General features: G+C 49.8%; 1 protein-coding gene across 10 annotated transcripts in view; it reads right to left on the bottom strand.

Annotated features, from left to right (window-relative positions):
* The window catches only part of TRAK1 (trafficking kinesin protein 1), a 115,255-nt gene that overhangs the window by 28,896 nt on the left and 67,934 nt on the right, over nt 1-18,425 (bottom strand). For 8 of the 10 annotated variants that reach the window (XM_040636918.1, XM_040636923.1, XM_040636922.1 and 5 more), the window contains 7 exons: nt 15,007-15,083; nt 7,198-7,314; nt 4,890-4,990; nt 3,933-4,041; nt 2,025-2,103; nt 1,031-1,161; nt 326-400 (listed from right to left, as the gene is read on the bottom strand). In XM_040636918.1, the coding sequence (XP_040492852.1) occupies nt 326-400; nt 1,031-1,161; nt 2,025-2,103; nt 3,933-4,041; nt 4,890-4,990; nt 7,198-7,314; nt 15,007-15,057 (663 nt within the window). In that variant the 5' untranslated portion in view covers nt 15,058-15,083. Of the gene's footprint in view, nt 1-325; nt 401-1,030; nt 1,162-2,024; nt 2,104-3,932; nt 4,042-4,889; nt 4,991-7,197; nt 7,315-8,641; nt 9,372-15,006; nt 15,084-18,425 lie in introns of those variants that run through there. The other 2 variants (XM_040636914.1, XM_040636921.1) reach the window with 2 other exon arrangements.

An 18,425-nucleotide genomic window follows, 5' to 3' on the forward strand; every position in this document is an offset into this window, starting at 1 on the left:
TTTTTTTTTTTTTTTTTAAGCCAACTTTCCACGAATGGGAGAGTGAATTGTCACACCCTCATTTCTAGCTATGTCTCTGAGCGGGCTCCTTTCCATGGTGAGCATCGTGCCATTTTCCTCACAGGACACTCAGTAGGAGTGGGCTGGACAGGGCCCGGCCTAGCAGGTGCTCGCCAGCAGTGACAGCATCAGCAGGAATTACCAGTAAGAATGGCTTTCGATTCAGGATAACACCGGCAGGTGAGGTGGACACGATCAGCGGCCCATCAGAGGGAGGCTGATCACCCTAAGTGCGATGGGCCTGGTTGGGGGGGGGGGGGCTCACCTCGGCCGTCAGCTGCCGCTGGGCATCCTTCGCAGCCCCCAGGTGCTGGACCAGCTCTTCATTTTCCACTGCGCACTGCAACGGGGCAAGGGCCGTCAGCCTCTCCTTTAATATACCTGGAAACGTCTGTCTTCCTCTTATTACCTGATCGGTTCTGATCCTATCATATTTCTACGGTAACATTTCGTCTTTTCTGTAATTTTGAAGGCAGCCTTTCCTCCGTCCGTGTTCACTCTGTACAGCCCGCCCTATGCCCGCCTCCGCAGGCACAGCCCCTTCCCAGACGCACTTCACCTCATGCTTCTAGCAAAGGCCTGATGTGCGAAGCTAAACTGTGTTTGTTTTGTTGTTGTTGTCTTGCTGCTGCTCCGTCTTAAATCTAAAGGGGATATTATTCTGCTGCGGGAACACCAGGTGCACTGTGTAACAACAAATCCTAGGCTAGAAAACTCACAAGTTAAATTTCAGAACTCCGTATCCCCGGCACCTTTCTTAACGAATTCTATTCATGTGCGGATTATTTTTAGGAGATAAGTGCGTCTATGATGCCCTCCCCAGTTCAGGGTGACTAACTTGATTCTACTGAATTTGCTAATAAGCCCTTTCTCCAAAGGGGCAGCACTGATTCCTAAACTACGAAACCAAAGGGCACGGTCTTTGGAGACAAATGCATCCGCAGCAGCCAGAGAGAAACAGAAGCCTTACAGCTTTCGCCTTCTTCTGCAAGTCAACTATCTGTGACAGCAGGTGCGTGATTTCCTCTTGCTGGCGGGCAGCGTCTTCGGTCTTCTTAGCCAGCTCCTCTGAGATACTGGCGATCTGCACATTGGCATCCCCTTCAACCAAGAAATGACAACAAGAGAAAGTCAGACCTAGAGAGAATGGCTTCTCTGTGGTTTGCACAAGAAAAAGCATCTTTGTTACCAGACAAGGGGAGGAGAGGGCGCTGAAGAAGGAACGGTGCCCATTTTCCCATACGGGCTCTGTCTGTCATGAGAAGGAGGTGTGGGGCCTGGTGTGGGGACCCAAGCCCGTTGACTAGAGGGAGTCAGACAGGCTTTGGGAGTCAGCTGGGAGATGCCACCCCACACAAAACTGCATTGGGCTGAATCCCCATGTTCATGTGTGAACGGACCCACATCATCAACAGGAAGCCCTGCTGCACCCTGTTCTAGAAGAAACTGTGCCCATACCATATAATTCCCTTGGGTGTTTTCAACCCATACTCAGAGTCATAATTCATTTTACTAGATTGGAACACAGGGTGTGTTTCTTTTATTGTTTTGCTGAAATTCAAAATACTGTTTGCCCTTTTGTCTTAACTTGTAAACTACGATAGAGAGGGCAGGGGAAGTACTTGTTTGCAAAGCGGGAGAACTCTGGCCTCACCTTTCACACATCAGTTATGAGAAACCATAACTGATTAGTGTTTGTACATCGACAGGGGACCTCTGTAACTGGGCTTAACTTAGAAATCACGTAACTCCAGTATTCCAGCAGAAAGCCGGAATCAAAATTAAACCTCCGTCTCAGTGAGAAATGGGGACAGCGTATGGCTGACAACCTAGCACCCAGTTTCTCATGAATCAGGGTGAGGGGTGCCACGTAAGACTGCGGGGGGTAGGGTCTCATCACAATGATGGCAGCTGCGGAAAGTTAAAAGAGGGGACGGGGATGGAGCAAGAGGACCAGGCCATACTCAGCTCCTTCACACAGTCGTTGACCAGCTGCTGTTCCTTCTCTTCGTAAGTGATGGTCTCCGTCTTCAGCTGGCAGGCCTGTGGACAAGGCTCAGGTCAGAGGCTCCACATTCACACCTGGACTGGTGGGGTGGGCAAGGCTGGGTCACGGAGCAAAGATTAACCTGGGTCTGGGAAGCTGCCCTTCACCCTCTCCCCACCTGCCATCCCTGACACCCTCAAATACAGAAAGTCCATCAGAATGCCCTGCTAAGTTAAGGAATCTCGGATCCTCAAAGCTGAAGAGCTGAAAAAGGTGTACCACCAGAGGGCGCCACACAAAGCGATATGCACTCTGCAAAGCGCCACCCTGGTGTCTACTCATTTGAATCTGTCCCGGCTCCCTTTTGTGACCCCAACAGTGTCTAGGACTCAGCTCCGCCTACCGTCTAAGGATGACCACAAGAATGGCTAACACGTGTCACGTAACCTGTTTTCTGCAAGGCACTGTGCTTGAGGTCTGAGCTGGAGTTAGATCCTCTGTGTTCAGCTTAGTAAAAACAAGGGACGGTACAAAAGCATTAGAATTCAGAGACCCAAGAGCTATCCCAGGACTCTGGATAGCCTGCTCCCAGCTGACAAGGTGAGAAAATAGAGATCCAAAGGTCTGAAGAAAATATCCCAGGTGGAGAGGAGTATCTCTGAGCCCTCAGGCCCTGGTCCCAAGGAGACACTACGCTCCCGAAAGCTGAGGTAGAACTGGTAGATGGGGTCAGATTCCCTCCACCTGCTTTAGGTGGACTCTGACAGAGGCATGGATTACTGCGCACCCAGGACTGGAGGATTTACCTGGGGCAGGCACTGGGAGGGAAAGCTCTGGGCAGTAGTCTTGGCTTGGCCACTGGCTGGCAGAGAAAGCTTGCACAACCCTCTGGGTGGCTCTGGGTTTGTGTTTCCCATTAGTCAATGAGGACTAGAAGATGAAAGATCTAAGGGAACATGATCCTTTCCTCGTGCATAGCCCTGGCGTAAGCCCAGACATGAGGCTCCTTCCAACGTGTGGGCAGGTTCAAGGTGGTCTGCCCTATTGCAGGGGTTGCAGGGAGCCCTGGGCCAGCTCAGGTGGGCATGCAGCCCAAACTTGACAAAGCATACCTCTGGCTGGAGAGCATAAACTCACTGATAATTAAGACAAAAAGTACTAAACTTGCATGCATCAGTGTTTCCAGGTAGGGGCCGTGGGTGAAGGGAAGTAATGGGTTCAGAGTCACAGAGCCTTGCAGATCCTGCCTTTGTCATTCCCTCACTTGCGCCGGTTGGCAAATCACACACCTAGGAGCCTGGGTCCCAGCTTTCTCACTGTAAACGAGAAGCAAAGTAACCCGCCTCCAGCCTTGCTGTGAAATTTGAAAAAAATCCGAAAAACAAGAACACAACACAGGCAAAGTGCCTGGCACAGCAACTAGCTAGTCAGAAACACTCAAAAGCAGGAGTCCCCATGTGGTCCTAGCTCTACCTTTTTAAGTTAATCGTCTAAGAAACCTGTCTCCACATTCTCACGTACCACGTTCCCTCAGAGCCTATGTGACCTGCGGCAACATGCGTCCCTGTCACTTCCATGGCAGAGCTGGAGGATGCCATAGCCAGGCGGCACCAACGGAGCCCCGCCCTAACTGAAGGAGGAGGGGCTCACCATGCTTGCCCATCCACACTGACAACCCCCGAATCCTCAGTCCCCCAGAAGCCAATGCCCTGCACACGGATGAGGCACGCCTGCTGGGCTCTGGGGGCCGGGGTGAGCGGAGCTCAGGTGGCTCCCCACAGACGGTCACCCTTTAGAACAGCACCGTAAGCACGGCTCCTTCTGCCAGATAAGGCAAAGGGGGCCACCACCCTCCAGAGGGACAAGGGCAGGGAGTGCACTTCACCTCCGATCGAAGTACGACGTTCTCCTCCTCAAGGTCCTTCAGCTTCTTCTGAAGAGAATCCAGATGGAAGTAATTCTGGACGGAGGAGGATGACTCATTCCTCTTCAACCTGGGGGAGAAAGTGCAATCTCGCTCCAGGGAGAGACACTGGCTCCCTGCACCTGGCAAACCACCGTTTCCACGGGGGGGAGGGGTCTACGAACCACGCAGGGGGGACGGCGGCCCCCCAGGGAAACAGCACCTGCCAGCACACAGGCTCGCCAGCACTCAGGAGCCCCATCCCAACCCTCTGGCCACCGTGTGCAGTTGCCACACGGCCTCACAACTCCGTAGAATCAACTACTCAACGCCAGTGCACATTTCCAGATGCCTCGAAGTCTATTTCATATTCACACTGCAATTCTACGTGCCTAGGACATGTTCTAGTTTGAAGTACTCTACAGGTATGAAGTCAAGTCATGCTCATAACCCTCTGAATGAAGCACTATCAGTATTCACATTTTACGAAGGAGGAAACAGGCACAGAGTGGTTAAGTAACTTGGCCAAGAGCACATAGCTAGGAAACCACAGAGCCAAGGTCTGAACTCAGTCCCCTGGGCTCTAGAGTTCATGCCCCTAATGTGAGGTTCTGCTGACTCTCCGAGAAGTCCCCACACCTTCTGTCCCAGGGGCCCACCATGGCACCTCTGGCTCCAGAACCTGGTACTATCCTCTAACCGTGGGGCCCACCCTGTTACCCGTGACCAGGCCCGGTCAATCTAAGTTGAGGGGAAGAATCCTGTCCTTCCACGCCCTGCTAAAATACTGCAATCAATTTGTTGGAGGCACATGGAGACTCCTGGTCTGGGGAAGGCTGGGAGCAGTGGACCTGAGCTGCTGGGGAAGCAACCCTGCCAAGACAACTCCAAGGACACGGACGAAGGCCAGCCCCAGAGACACGGCCCTCGGTGACTTACGGGGTGGAGCACACGGACTCGGGCTCGCTCTCCTCGGCTGCGCTGGTGTAGAACTGAAGCAGCTCATCCTTCATGGACAGCTCATGCCGGAGCTGAGACACCTGCATAGACACGGCCGGGGGCCCGGCGTTCAGCCCCGAGCGCGGACAATGCCCCCTCCATGTTCAAACACCTGCTGCTGGGGGACAACGCGCGTTTAACTCCTCACCCAAAGTGAAGGCATGTCATTGGTTTTGTGCTTTTCAAGAAAAAGAGGTTACATTTGATCCCACTGAAGAAAAATACAGTCAACTGTGTTTGGACAGAAAACCCTCTGCCTAGATTTATAGTTTTTACTTTGGTTCAGAGAGGAGGTGAGAGGAGACTAGAAGGCTCTAGAATGATGTTGGGTGGGGGGCAAGACAGCATATGGGCTTTGCAAGTAGCCAGATGACCAGCTGGGCAAATGGCCAGAGAAAAAGGTCCTGTTACCAAATGAAAGGAGAGGCCATTCACTTCTGCTGAAACCAAATGCCACCCTCCACCGGGCTCCTGGCGATGCCAGCTCTGGGTAGGCAGCGACAAGCAGCTTGTCCACCCTTGCTGTCACACTTGGCACACTCACACCCCACCCTGTGACTGCTACACCCTCACAGGGCTCGCGGCAAAGCCTGGCCAGACCTTGCTCTGTGCTATCTTGACCACAAGATAGGAGAGAAAGGAGGCAGCCATCAGGAAGTGGCCATACAGATTACTAGGACAGTTTTTGCAAGTCTCCTGATTTATACTTAACATCTTAAGCAAACAAACCTGTGCCATAAAATTTTTCACTTCCCTTTCACTGCTTACTACTGATGAACAGGGATCCAGTGCGGTAAACGAGAATTACAATCTAGTTTTCATTCTTTCTTGTTTCTAATTTGATTTGGGGCTACGGTTATTTCCTACACAACACAGTGGGTATTTACGTCTTCCATGGAGAAGCAAATTCTATGCACACAATAGCTTTAGTTTCAACATCTAGACTGACAATGTAATGACGTGCCAAAGGGGAACATGTTACAGCTTCCCCATTCAAAGCTTTTCCAAGGAAAAAGAGGCATTTCCACTTCCAAAGAGGTGGGTGCTGTTTGTGTGAGGTGAGGGAAGCCCAGGCCAGGGCAGACATGTGGAGGAACAGCACCCAAAGGACAGTGGGTGACCATTTACTGGTTCCCCAGGCGGCATGGTCCTCTGCTCAGAGGCCAGGCTGACCTGGCCTGCTCTAATGCCTTAGAGAAGGGGAGGTCAGGTCATGATGCTGGGTGCCAGGAAAGCAGGGGGCGACTTGACTTCTCCAAAACAAGACCATATTCTACCATATCATCTTTCAAAGGAAGCCGCCCAGGATGAAAACTTTTCTTAGATATTAGCAACCCTGTTTCATCAATATTACTGTTACTAAACCCAAGCAACAATAGCTGGGAACAGCTTCAATGAGGAAAAGGTCTGAATACATCTAAGAGACATGAGTCAGGGCCTCCTTTCCCGCTGAGAAGGTTTCTGATAGAAAATAAGGGAGACCAGGAGAAGAAGAAGGTCAAGTGAAAGTCCTCACAGCTAAAATTCGCAGTTAAAAGAACAGGATGATGGGAAAGAAGCTACAAAGTAGGGCCAGGCTCTAACTCCTCAGCCTTGTTCCAGCGACCCCATCCGACTCTGCAGAGCCTTGCTTGTCCTGCCTGCACCACAACCTCCCAGAAAACCAGTGTTGCCCTCGGAAACCTCAGCCCCTTAAGATAAGCCCAAAGCATTCAGACCCCCTCCCCTGCCAACAATGCCCTTCAGCCAAGATTTGTATCATGGAAATGACAGGGTTCTTAAAATGACAATACAGCCTATTTTTCTCGTTTTGTTTTACAAACACAAAATTGTATTGGAATGAAGAATGTGCCATCACTGCCCTACCCTGCAGCACAGGCTGGCCTCCTCCTGACAGGGCTCCCCTCTGGCCTGCCTGTGCCCACGTGCCCCAGGAACCCCTGCTCACTGCCGTGTTAGCCCGCGTGCGCTCCTGCCGAGAGCTGTCTTTCCCAGCCTTGGTGAAGATCTGGACTCTTGGGGGGACAGGGACTGGCGTTGGTCCAGTACACACCCAGGCCTGGGGGGACCTAGCAGGCCTAGTGGGTAGATGGAGGCTGTTCCTACCCCAGCCGGTGCTGTCCACACTGTCAGAACAGCAGCAGCAGCAGCAGGAAGGCGGCCTTCTGCCTCCAGGTGGCCGCCCCGGGACAGGCAGCGCGGGGCCTGAGCCCAAGCCCACCCAGCCACGGCATGGCCAGCAGCTCACCTCCTCCCGGATGTATTCCACCTGCTCCTCCAGCAGCTCGTTCCTCTCCGTCAGCGTCTTGTTCTTCTTCAACAACGACTGGCCAATCCGAGCCGCCAGTTCTAAATCCCGCTCTTTCTACGAAAGGCAGAAGTGAGAACAGACGTTCAGAACACCTGTGCTTCCTGAAGGACCCAGAGTGCTCAGTGTCAACTGAGGAAAACAGAGCGGTTAGAACTAACAAGGGTATTAATAACTCACCATCCACACACCCAGGTTTGATACCTGTTCAAAGAGGGGGAACGCTCTGCCCCCAGAATGTGTAAGAGCTACGCAGACCTCGGGCAATGGGAGACAACCTTAAAATCCAATGAAAACAAGTCTCTGTTCCTACAAGAGAAACGTGCTTCCAAAAACATTTCTCCGCAGCTGCTTTTGGTGTCTGTGAAATCACTTGACAACCTGCCTACCTGAGGCCTGCGCTATTGTATCCCCAGGGCCCAGCGCATGGAAATACTCAGAGTAACTGCTCGCTGGATGAATGAATGAGCACAGAAACTCCAGTGCTCTTGCAATGTGGCCAAGAGCTGATGCAGGGAGGCAGGCTCGTTAGAACAGACGAGGGTGGAATTTACTGAGTTATTTACATTTACTTCATATGAAACACAAATGTTCAAAGTTACTCTGAAATCCAATAGCATGTTTCTTTTACTTAATGGAGGATACTTGGGTTGATTCTTTTATAATTTTTTTTGATTTATTTATTTATTTGAGAGAGAGAGAGAGCGAGCACAAGTGGGAGGATCCAAGGGAGAGGGAGAGAGAATCTGAAGCAGACTCCACTCAGCATGGAGCCTGATGAGGGGCTGGATTCCATGACCCTGGGATCATGACCTGAGCCAAAACCAAGGGTCAGACGCTTAACTGACTGAGCCACCCATGTGCCTGTACTTAGATTTATTAAAAAAGAAAAAAAAAAAAAACCTTCAAGTGGCACCTCGCTGGCTCAGTGGGAAGAGTGTGTGACTTTTGATCTCAGGGTTGGGAATTTGAGCCCTAACGTTGTGGATAGAGATTACAAAAAAAAAAAAATAAAAAAATTTTTTAAATACTTTCAAAATGAGATAATGCATAAAACTGCCTTACTTCAGAGACAAAGCCTGTGTTAAGAACACAGGAGTTTCTGGCAGTTCAGCCGATGACGTCGCTTGTATGTAGCAGAGCAGTACACAAGGGAAGATCTTTAGCGGTGAATAAAGGTACGGCTGCTGGGGCGCCTGGGGGGCTCAGTCGGCTGGGCAGCTGACTCTTGATTTTGGCTCAGGTCACGATCTCCACGTTGTGAGACTGAGCCCTGTGTCGGGCTCCACGCTCAGCAGGGAGTCTGCTTGAGATTCTCTCCCTCGGCCCCTCCCCCTGCTTGTGTAGTCCCTAAAATAAATAAATAAATCTTTAAAAAACATACTAAATAAAGGTGCAGCTGCCTCTGTGGGAGGAAAGATGTTCCCTGAGAGTGCAGACAGCAGGAGAGATGCCAGCACCAAAGGCAGACTCGTCCGTGCCCGAGAGACTGTTTGCCACTGTGGTTAGATTCAACTTGCTCCCCTGTAGCAAGGGGGAGGAGAACTCTGGAAAACAAAATCATTTAAGAAGCTTCTGCTAATTATTCTGTCCAGCTGGTGTAAAAAGCAGATGAATAGGAACATGTAGTTTAGAGCAGGAAAAAAAGCTGGGGAGGAGTCTCAGCTTCTGACTGGCTACTAACCACCCACCCACATGGCCTTGGGACCCATGGTTTCCATTGAACAAGCATCGGGCACTCTCCAGGCTAGCTCTTCCCAAACATAGGTTATGAACCGTCAGGAGGCTGACAACCATTTTCATAATGGCAACGGATATTTTGTTTTAAATGAAATTCAATAGCATGAAATTGAAATACCGAAGTGCATTCAACAGAATAAGGGTCTTATTTCATGTTTATGCTTTTGCTTGTCATGTATTTATTTGAGTACAGAGTCACAGCCTGAGATGCGTTTCTTACAGCAGGTATTGGCCAAAAGTTGACCTGCTCAGGGCGAACCCTTCTCCTCCACAGCCATGAGCTTGGGCTCTGAATGCCCCTCGGACCCGGTTCTCTCCTCTGTTCGATGGGGAGGGCTGGTGGGGCCGACTGGCTGAGCTGCCCTTGAAAAAATCTCCTAGCATTATGATTCAGAGTTGTAGGATATCAAAAAAAAAAAAAAAGAAAGAAGAGGGGCGCCTGGGTGGCACAGCGGTTGAGCGTCTGCCTTCAGCTCAGGGCGTGATCCCGGCGTTCCGGGATCGAGTCCCACATCAGGCTCTTCCGCTATGAGCCTGCTTCTTCCTCTCCCACTCCCCCTGCTTGTGTTCCCTCTCTCGCTGGCTGTCTCTATCTCTGTCAAATAAATAAATAAAATCTTTAAAAAAAAAAAAAGAAAGAAAGAAGAAAAGGAAGGAAGGAAGGCAGGCAGGCAGGCAGTTTTTATTTCTAACTTCTACATCCACCAAGTAATTCCATGCCCTAGCAGCACACCTTAGGAGCCGAGCAATGGAGGTGGAAGTACAGTTTGGGAAGGCTCTGGAGTTGACGGGGATGTGGCACTCTCTCTCTCGCACAGATGATGGTCACTCTTCCCTGTTTCCTACGGTCCTGAAACCTGTCACTGCCATCCCCGCTGCCCCAGAAGCCAGCCGGGCGTCACATCATGGGAGCCACAAATACCTCATTCCCGCAATGTGTGCCTCCTCGTACGCCTGCCACGGAACAAAGGGGACCAGCGACTCTGCCCAATGAACCGAGATGTTCATCTGTGTGCTCATCCATGCTGGCGACTGTCTCTTCCAAGGACGGTCCTTCGCTCAGCGGCCTTTCATCACTTCTGAGACTCAACATGTGTGCTTCTTTGGTACGTGGGGGAAAGGACCCAAAGGAGTGGTGGGAGGGCACCGACCTCTTCAGGCTGACTCAAAATTAGCCTCTCATGCAAATGGTTTCAGCCGGCTAACACTCAATTAAAACCGCAATACCAGTGTCCATTTCTCTTCGAAAGAGTGGTCTCCGCAAATCTAACTCAAGTCTATTGAATCTGTCTACCAGAACAAATTCTCAGACTGAATACCCAGCAAGCGCTTAAGGCCAGAGGCTTCACGGCCTCGCTGGTGTACATGACATCACGCATCCATCATGGCATGCGTCATGCGAAGTTCCAACAAACACAGACATTCTGTATGCCTTGGCCACATTCTGTGGGCAGACTCCACGGCAAAGAAATCAAGCAAAAATTATAATTATGGAAGCCCGTTGGGCAAGGCCAGCTGGAGCACCCGAAGGACGGTGAGGGCTTCCCATGGCGCACGAAGGCCAGAGCCCAACAGCAATGGTCAGGGGAAGAAAAACAAATGGGCTATACACTCACTGAAGCCCCTCCCCCTCCCCATGACACCCCAAACCTCAGACCTGGGGTGCTGCTCACCCTCCCTGCCCCACAGTGGGGCAGCTTTCACCCCATCTACACCAAAAATCTAATCTTTATAGTAATATAAATAAAACTCTCTGCTGGAAAAAAAGGCAAGAAGTTATAGCAAAACTATTTATGGATGAAATGAAAAAATTAAACAAGTGACGTCTTGTCTAAAAGTTATCCTAGGGGGGCACTGACTGGCTCAGTTGGTAAAGCATGTGACTCTTGATCTCAGGGTTGTGAGTTTGAACCCCATGTTGGGTGTGGAGATTACTTAAAAGTTATCTAGGGCGTCTGGGTGGCTCAATCAGTTAAGCATCTGCCTTCAGCTCAGGTCATGATCCCAGGGTCTTGGGATCGAGTCCTGCATCAGGCTGCTGCTCAGTGGAGAGCCTGCTTCTCCCTCTGCCTGCTGCTCCCCCTGCTTGTACACCCCAGCCCCGTCAAATAAATAAATAAAATCTTTTTTTTTTAAAGATTTTATTTATTTATTTGACAGAGAGAGAGACAGCCAGTGAGAGAGGGAACACAAGCAGCGGGAGTGGAGAGGGAGAAGCAGGCTCCCAGCGGAGCAGGGAGCCTGATGTGGGGCTCAATCCCAGGACCCTGGGATCAAGCCCTGAGCGGAAGGCAGACGCTTAACAACTGAGCCACCCAGGCGCCCCAATAAATAAAATCTTTAAAACAAAAAGTTATCTAAAACAGCTCATCTAAAATTTATAGTAACTAAAAACTTATTGTTGTCACTCTGGTTTTTCTTTACTAAGAGGACAGACCGGTTGGGCTTCTCTTGGAGGATAAATGTGAATGAACACATTGGCATTTATTATAACCAGCCAACATACGGTAAATGTTTACTTCTGAAAACAGGCAACCAGCTAGGAAATGACCATTGGGTTAAACTACAGTGAGAATGAGAGACTACAAATAAATAATTTAGGCCCTTGGAAATAAACTATTGAAAGATCCGGTTCCCTCCTTCCTCGGGAAACTGCAGCCAGGTGGATGAAGCTCATTCCAATTGCTCGCTCCCTCCTCCCGCCCGTGCTTTGCTTAAAAAGACTGTGACTTGGCTCAGCCCCTTCTGCCAGCGGCGCTGGTGCTGTCTGACACAGCCCTTGGAGATGGAGAGCACGCCTCCCACACTTCGCGACTGACTCATCTCATTCACCAATCTCAGCATAAAATGCATGACTAAGGGGCCCTCGGAACAACCCTCTCCAAACTGGGGGGGGAGGGCGCGGAGGGAGGCAAGTTCTGCCCAAAGGTAAATCCAAAGGCAGGGAGACAAGGCAAGCCCTGGAATGGTCTTCCCCTTAGAGGCAGAAACAAAAGCTCCCCGCTGGCCACGGGCTGCGCTCTGGCACCCTGTGCACACCCCCGCCCAGCACCCTCCCTGCACGCGGCAGGCCTGCGAACCAAAGCAAATGATTGGAGGAAGCGGAACCAAAGCCAAGCCAAGCAAAACACAGCCCAGTACAACTGTCACGTGACCGAGGCAGTTAGACTTTAACCGGAACCCACCTAGTTCCAAAGAAAGGCGGTGACTCAGAGGCGGTTCTTATCAGCACAGGGAGAAGAAGGCATTACAAATAAAACACAGGGACACACAGACCACTGCCATGATAAGCGGCTAAAAATAGAACAAAGAATGCACAACAAAGCCACCTGAAGGAAGCGCCCCACAAATATTCCTTTCGACAGCTCAGGGTTTTTAAAAAGAGGGCAGCATGCTCTCTGGGGAGTGACACTTGTTTAGATTAGCTGGGGGAACGGGAACTACTGACACCCAGTATCTGCACGAAGGGCTGCAGGCCCAGGCTCCTTCGGCAGCAATCCCCAAACGTCCAAGCAGACACAGGTCTTGGCCTGGGAGGGATCACCGGGCACTACCAGCTCCAACTTGGCAAGAGCCAAGAACTGCGGGCAGCGGACACTCACAGAGGCCGCATCCCATAAAATATATGACCCAGTTTGTGTTTTTAAAATGTCCCACTGACAGCCAGCAGACTATATTCCCCAAAACTAAATAAATAGGGCAGTCAACACTCCAGCCAAAAGCAAGAGTCACACGCGCTGCAGGTACCAGCCTGGGGTGCAAAGCAACCGTGTGGCCCTGGGCTGCTTCTGTCCTCTGATTCAGGTCCCTTCACTGAGATGGGAGAGACAGTGGCACCCACAGCTGAGAGCTACTGCAGAACTGATGAGACGACGCACGGACAACACGCAGCTCTCAGTAACGATTTACCCTTAATAACAAGCAGGACAGCCGTGGCAGGCATTTACAAAAGGCCTATTGTTTCCAAGGTTAAAAGGGAAGAGAACCCCCACCCCCCGCCCCCAGCCATGGTCCCCACCTTGGAAAAGCTTCTAGGCTAATCCGGCTGGGTGAACAGAACAAACGCAACTGCAGGATGACTCCTGTGCTGGGGGCTCACGGGGGTACAGACCACCCGGGGGCCGTGGTGATGGTCAGCTTGGAAGGTCCCCATGAGCCCTGCGGCACAACACTCAAGGCCAGGGAAAGACGGGGCAGGTCCCTGGAGACAAGCTGGAGGGGGTTTCAGAATGTGATTTGTGTGTGGCTTTGGATGACACAGTGAGGACTTCTAGGTGTCTCTAAGCGGGGGTGGCGGCAAAGTGGCCATGGTGGGCTTGGGATGGCGGCAGCTGCAAAGAGAAACAGAAAACTCCCTGCTGAGGCTCTGGGGGCTGATGGAGTGGAGTGGCCTTGGAATGAAAAGAACGGTCCAGACATCCCCCTCAGAAGACCCGATGGCTAATGGTGTGGGGTGAGGAGTGGATGCTGGAACTACTAGGGGATCCGGACAGCATGGCACTATTGGGGGAAATGGACATAGTGGGAACCATTTTCTTTTTTTTTTTTTTTTAAAGATTTTTTTTATTTATTTGACAGAGATATAGACAGCAGAGAGAGAGCATAAGCAGGGGGTGGGAGAGAAGCAGGCTCATAGCAGAAGAGCCTGATGTGGGGCTCGATCCCAGATCACCAGGATCACGCCCTGAGCCGAAGGCAGACGCTTCACCGCTGTGCCACCCAGGCGCCCCGGAACCATTTTCAAAAGTTAGTGCTGCCAACCAAGCTAGCCTCCCACGTGCCTACTGCCAGCCACCATAATGGTGGCAACGGGAGCACCACCAGAAGGCCTACGCCCTAAAATGCCTCCCAATGGTCCTATCACACAGCCAAAAACCTAACATCACCTATTTGAGGCCTAGGTGTTGGTAACTGCTGTGACACGCCGGTGGCCAAGCAGTCTCAGCTCCTGCCCACATGCCACCCAACTGGGTCCATGAGTGGAGGGCTGGCTGCAGGAGGAAGGGAGGGGAATGGATGGCTGGGCAGGTGAGCCCTGAGGAACTCAGGGGGAATCCAAAGAGTCCAGCCATCGGAGCAGCTGGGATAATACTAGATGTGCAGATGGGAAAAACACAGGGGAAGAGAGACATAAAAAATGGGATACAAAGATGCCTCCCCAAACTCTGGCTCCCACCACTCCTGCTCGGTCCTGTGTTTCAACCTTGTCCTACCAGTGGCTGAAAATGACAACAATGATTTCTGTGTCTCCCACATTATTCTACTCCTTTCCTGGAGAAGAGCTGATGAGTGGTAACATGACCCAAAGGCAGTCTTGGTTCCAGAGCAGAAACGAGGGTCTAAGCACCAGTGCCATTAAGGACGGATAACGTTGAAAGACGGGCATTTATTCAATATATACCTCTAAGAACTTGCTGTGTTCGGGCTGGTTCTAGGCATGGGGGTATACATATGGTGCTCATCAGTTTGTAGTGGTGTGCACAGCACCGGGATTCTCAACTGCCAACAGAATGCTAAGAAGAAACCGAGAAAACCAGAGTCCCAATACCAGCAGCTCATCCAATTCTAAGCAAGTTTCCTAATTTTTTTTCCCCACGATGATTTTGATTATTTCTATGCTGCATAATATCCCCTGAACCTGAGGTAAGTTCAAAAAAATTACAAAGATATAATAATGATGTATTTTTCTGACACTTTTGGATACCCTTAAAATAGAGTGTTACAAAATACTTTCAGGGCTTTTAAAAATCTTAAACTGGGTATTCTAGCAAATATTCCTATTTGGTGTCATTAATACATTCCTTTTAAAACCTAACGTACCTTGTGCAAAGTTACAGCTACAAAGACCCGCAGAGCTACCAGTTCAAAAAGTAAAGGCCCTGCCCTGTACCCCGAGAGGGCCCCATTTTGGGGATTCTTCACTGAGACAGACAATAATGTACGCTATAATCAATGTAAGTTATAATCCGTCAATCATAAATGGCTCTTTGCCTCCCCGGAAACACTCACCTCCTCCAGAAGCCGAGTGACAGCATCTATGTCATTATACGTCTTAGTCATCTGGCCAACTCTTTCAGCACATAAAACTGCAAGAAATAAAAGTGGCAATGAGCTACTGATGTCACAAACCTGCCAAACAAATAACCCATCTAATAAAGTGGCCTTCAAGTCGTGCCTGTGTGTCGGGCACAACGGGTCGCCGGTTTTGCTGGGTTCGAGCCACACTGTGCTCAGCACCACTGGATTTCACTTCCCAGTTCCAGGGAAGAGCCTCAGGGGGCTCAGGGGAGGGGGTAACTTCCAATCCTGCAAGGTTCTGATACTGTGTGTGTGTGTGTGTGTGTGTGTGTGTGTCTATGTCTGTAACTCTGTGTGTGTGTGTGTGTTGTGTGTGCACGCGCTCTTAGCGGTGGCACAGAGGACCAGGCGCTGGAGTAGAAAGGGGTCTGGCCTCATATAAACTCAGCAAACTGAAATGGGTCAGCAGCACAGCCACCAGTGTGTGAATGATCAGAAAGCATCACAGGGTCTGGACCTCGCTAATCACAGAGACCCAACCACAGGGACAGAGTGGGATCCTTCGGAATGTGGCTATTGGTATAATTATTAAATAACAATCTTAGCTGACCGTTTCATAATGGCACAGCCCCTCCCCCCCCCCAAATGGCCTGCATTCTAAGGCTAGACAACCAGTTTCCCTACCATGGAAACTAGGGTCGTAGGTTCTTTTTAACCAACACCCAAAAGGCTGATTACACTCCTGCCATACACAGGCGCATGCGTGCACACGGAGTGCTATTTCACCACATATGTAATTGTCTGTGGTCATAAGAGGCTGCCTGCAGGCCACTTTAGGACGGGTGGGTCTTTGTTCTCCTTCTGTTGGAGAAAAAGGTCGTGCAACGAAAGAATGCTTTAGTCTGCGGAAAAATCGCAGGGTGGTTTTACTTTAAATCGATGACAAGGAATCGATCTGCAATTCCACAAACACCAAGAAGGGTGTCACAGGGCTTTTCTGTGGAGGGAGGAATGAACGTAAATGGGTTTAGGACCCAAGTGTAAAATTTTTTAAAACTTGCCACCGGTAACGCTTTATAACTAAGACTCTACAAAATAATTCCTTAAGAGCCAAAGACTTGGTTCAGCTTTCACAGTGACCCACATTCAGTAACAGCCCAAGCAAGGCAGTTGGGAATTAAGTGTATTACTAAGCCAACCTCTGTAGCATTGCTAATGGCGAGCTGCAGCACGAATGCAATAGGTCTCTCTGAATATTTTATTAAATGCAAGTAAAGATCACCCTAGTGAATGAGCTCAGAGAAATCCAATCCGTTGGAATGATTTTCTAGCTTAAAGGGATCTGAAATCTGGTTCCAAATCTGAAACCCCCTGCCAGCTCTCTCCTCCACCTGACACTTCTCTGGGAGCTGGAAAGAAGTACACTGCCTCGGGCACTTTCCTTCCCTCACCTCCAGTGGGGGCTGTCCAGCTAGGAAAAGCGAGGGAGATTCGTTAAGGGTTGGTTTAAATCAGAATTTACTTTGATGGAGATGGAGGCCAGATGAAATTGCTGTCACTTGTTCATTAGCTCGGGGTCATGAGAAATCTTTACTAAGTAAAGATTCCTGCGTCCCTGCAGGCGTTAGTTTTCAGGCCAGACAACTGCTCTGCGGCAGCACTGCAGGAAAAGACGCAGGAGGCCCCCCAGACCCCTGGCCCGGCAGGCAAGCATCAGCATGCCAGGCTCATCAACCGGAACCAGACCCCGGCAGGAACAAAAGGGCTCTGTGCTGAAACCAGGATTGCGACTGGGGGCTGCTTAGCGCCTACCCACCCTCTTAACTCAGAGCACCAAGTCCTCCGCTGTTGTGGAGACAAAGAACACGGGGCTATGCTTTAATCGGGCTCCATGTCACCCAAACAGGAGAGAGCAGGATTCAGAGCTGCTTTTTTCCTCTAGAATAATTTTTAAGCTAATTTTTTCAACTAATCATGTGTGATTAATCATGTGTAGATAATCACATGTAGACTTAAGAAATAGTACAGAGATCCCTTACACCCTTCACCCAGGTTCTCGCAATGGTAAAATTCTGTAAAATTGTATCACAACCAGGGCACTGACTTTGATACAATCCATGAATCTGACTCGGATTTCCCCAGATTAATTCTTACTGAGTGTGCATGTGTGCACCTGTATGTGACTCGTAAGCTCTAACAATCCTATTACCTGTGTAGGTTCATGTATCCACCATCAACAAGATCCTTCGTGTTTCCTTTTATAAAGCTAATTTTTAAAAAGCTTTAACGTGCTTTAACCATTGACCCAATAAGATGTACATTTGGAGCAGTGGTTTTCTCGCATTAAACAGACACATATTGTCACCACGCACACAGGGACGGGAGGGCAGGTGTGATCTTTCACAGTCAGGGCTGCAGAGTGAGATAGAGACCTTCCAAAAGTCCCCACGCTTTTTACAGCGCCCAGCTTCAGAAGTCAGAAGCATAAATGAAAAACCACTGTTGACTCTGAGATATTAAAAGACATGCACTGTTATTCCAGTTATGTTTTTAAAAATACATATAATCCCAATGGGGAAAAGATGTACTGACTTATAATAAAAACAGGGGAGAAAATTGGGAAAGCCATAAACATACTGACATTTAGATAGCATTACAAATTTTAATTTTTTTTTTTGTAGCGACCACGTACTGAAGGGGAAAAAATTACTTAAAATATTTTTCAGAAAGTACACAGTTGACTATACTATAGGGTCCTGGGATTCTCCCTGATGCAACTTTTTAGAGAAATCAGTAACAGCAGCAGCAGACCTTTACTGAGCACACTTCCTATAGCCAGGCCATGTTCAATAGCCCTCTATACGGATTATCGATAAATACGACAAGACAGGAACTTAAACTAACCCCATTTTAAAACGGGAAACTGAGGCCCAGAGAGGTTAACTAACTCCTCTGATGTCATACAGCTAGCAAATGGTGAGTTTTGATATAAGAAGAGACTCCCAGCAGGGGCAGCTGTTAACATTCATAGAGTCCCTGCTATGTCTGGGGATTTAATGTGCTTTTTCCTTAATCCTCACCGCAACCCTGCAGGGTAGGTGCTGTCATGATGACCATTCCACAGATAAGAAAACTGAGACGTTAAAGGGGCGCCTGGGTGGTACAGCGGTTAAGCGTCTGCCATCGGCTCAGGGCGTGATCCCGGCGTTATGGGATCGAGCCCCACATCAGGCTCCTCCGCTATGAGCCTGCTTCTTCCTCTCCCACTCCCCCTGCTTGTGTTCCCTCTCTCGCTGGCTGTCTCTATCTCTGTCAAATAAATAAATAAAATCTTTAAAAAGAAAAAAAAAAAGAAAACTGAGACGTTAAGGACCCGACCAAGGTTGTGGCAAAGGAGGCTGCATGGCAAG

This window comes from Ursus maritimus, unplaced genomic scaffold (genome assembly GCF_017311325.1).
Source record: "Ursus maritimus isolate PB19 unplaced genomic scaffold, ASM1731132v1 scaffold_20, whole genome shotgun sequence".
NCBI classification, from domain to species: domain Eukaryota; kingdom Metazoa; phylum Chordata; class Mammalia; order Carnivora; family Ursidae; genus Ursus; species Ursus maritimus.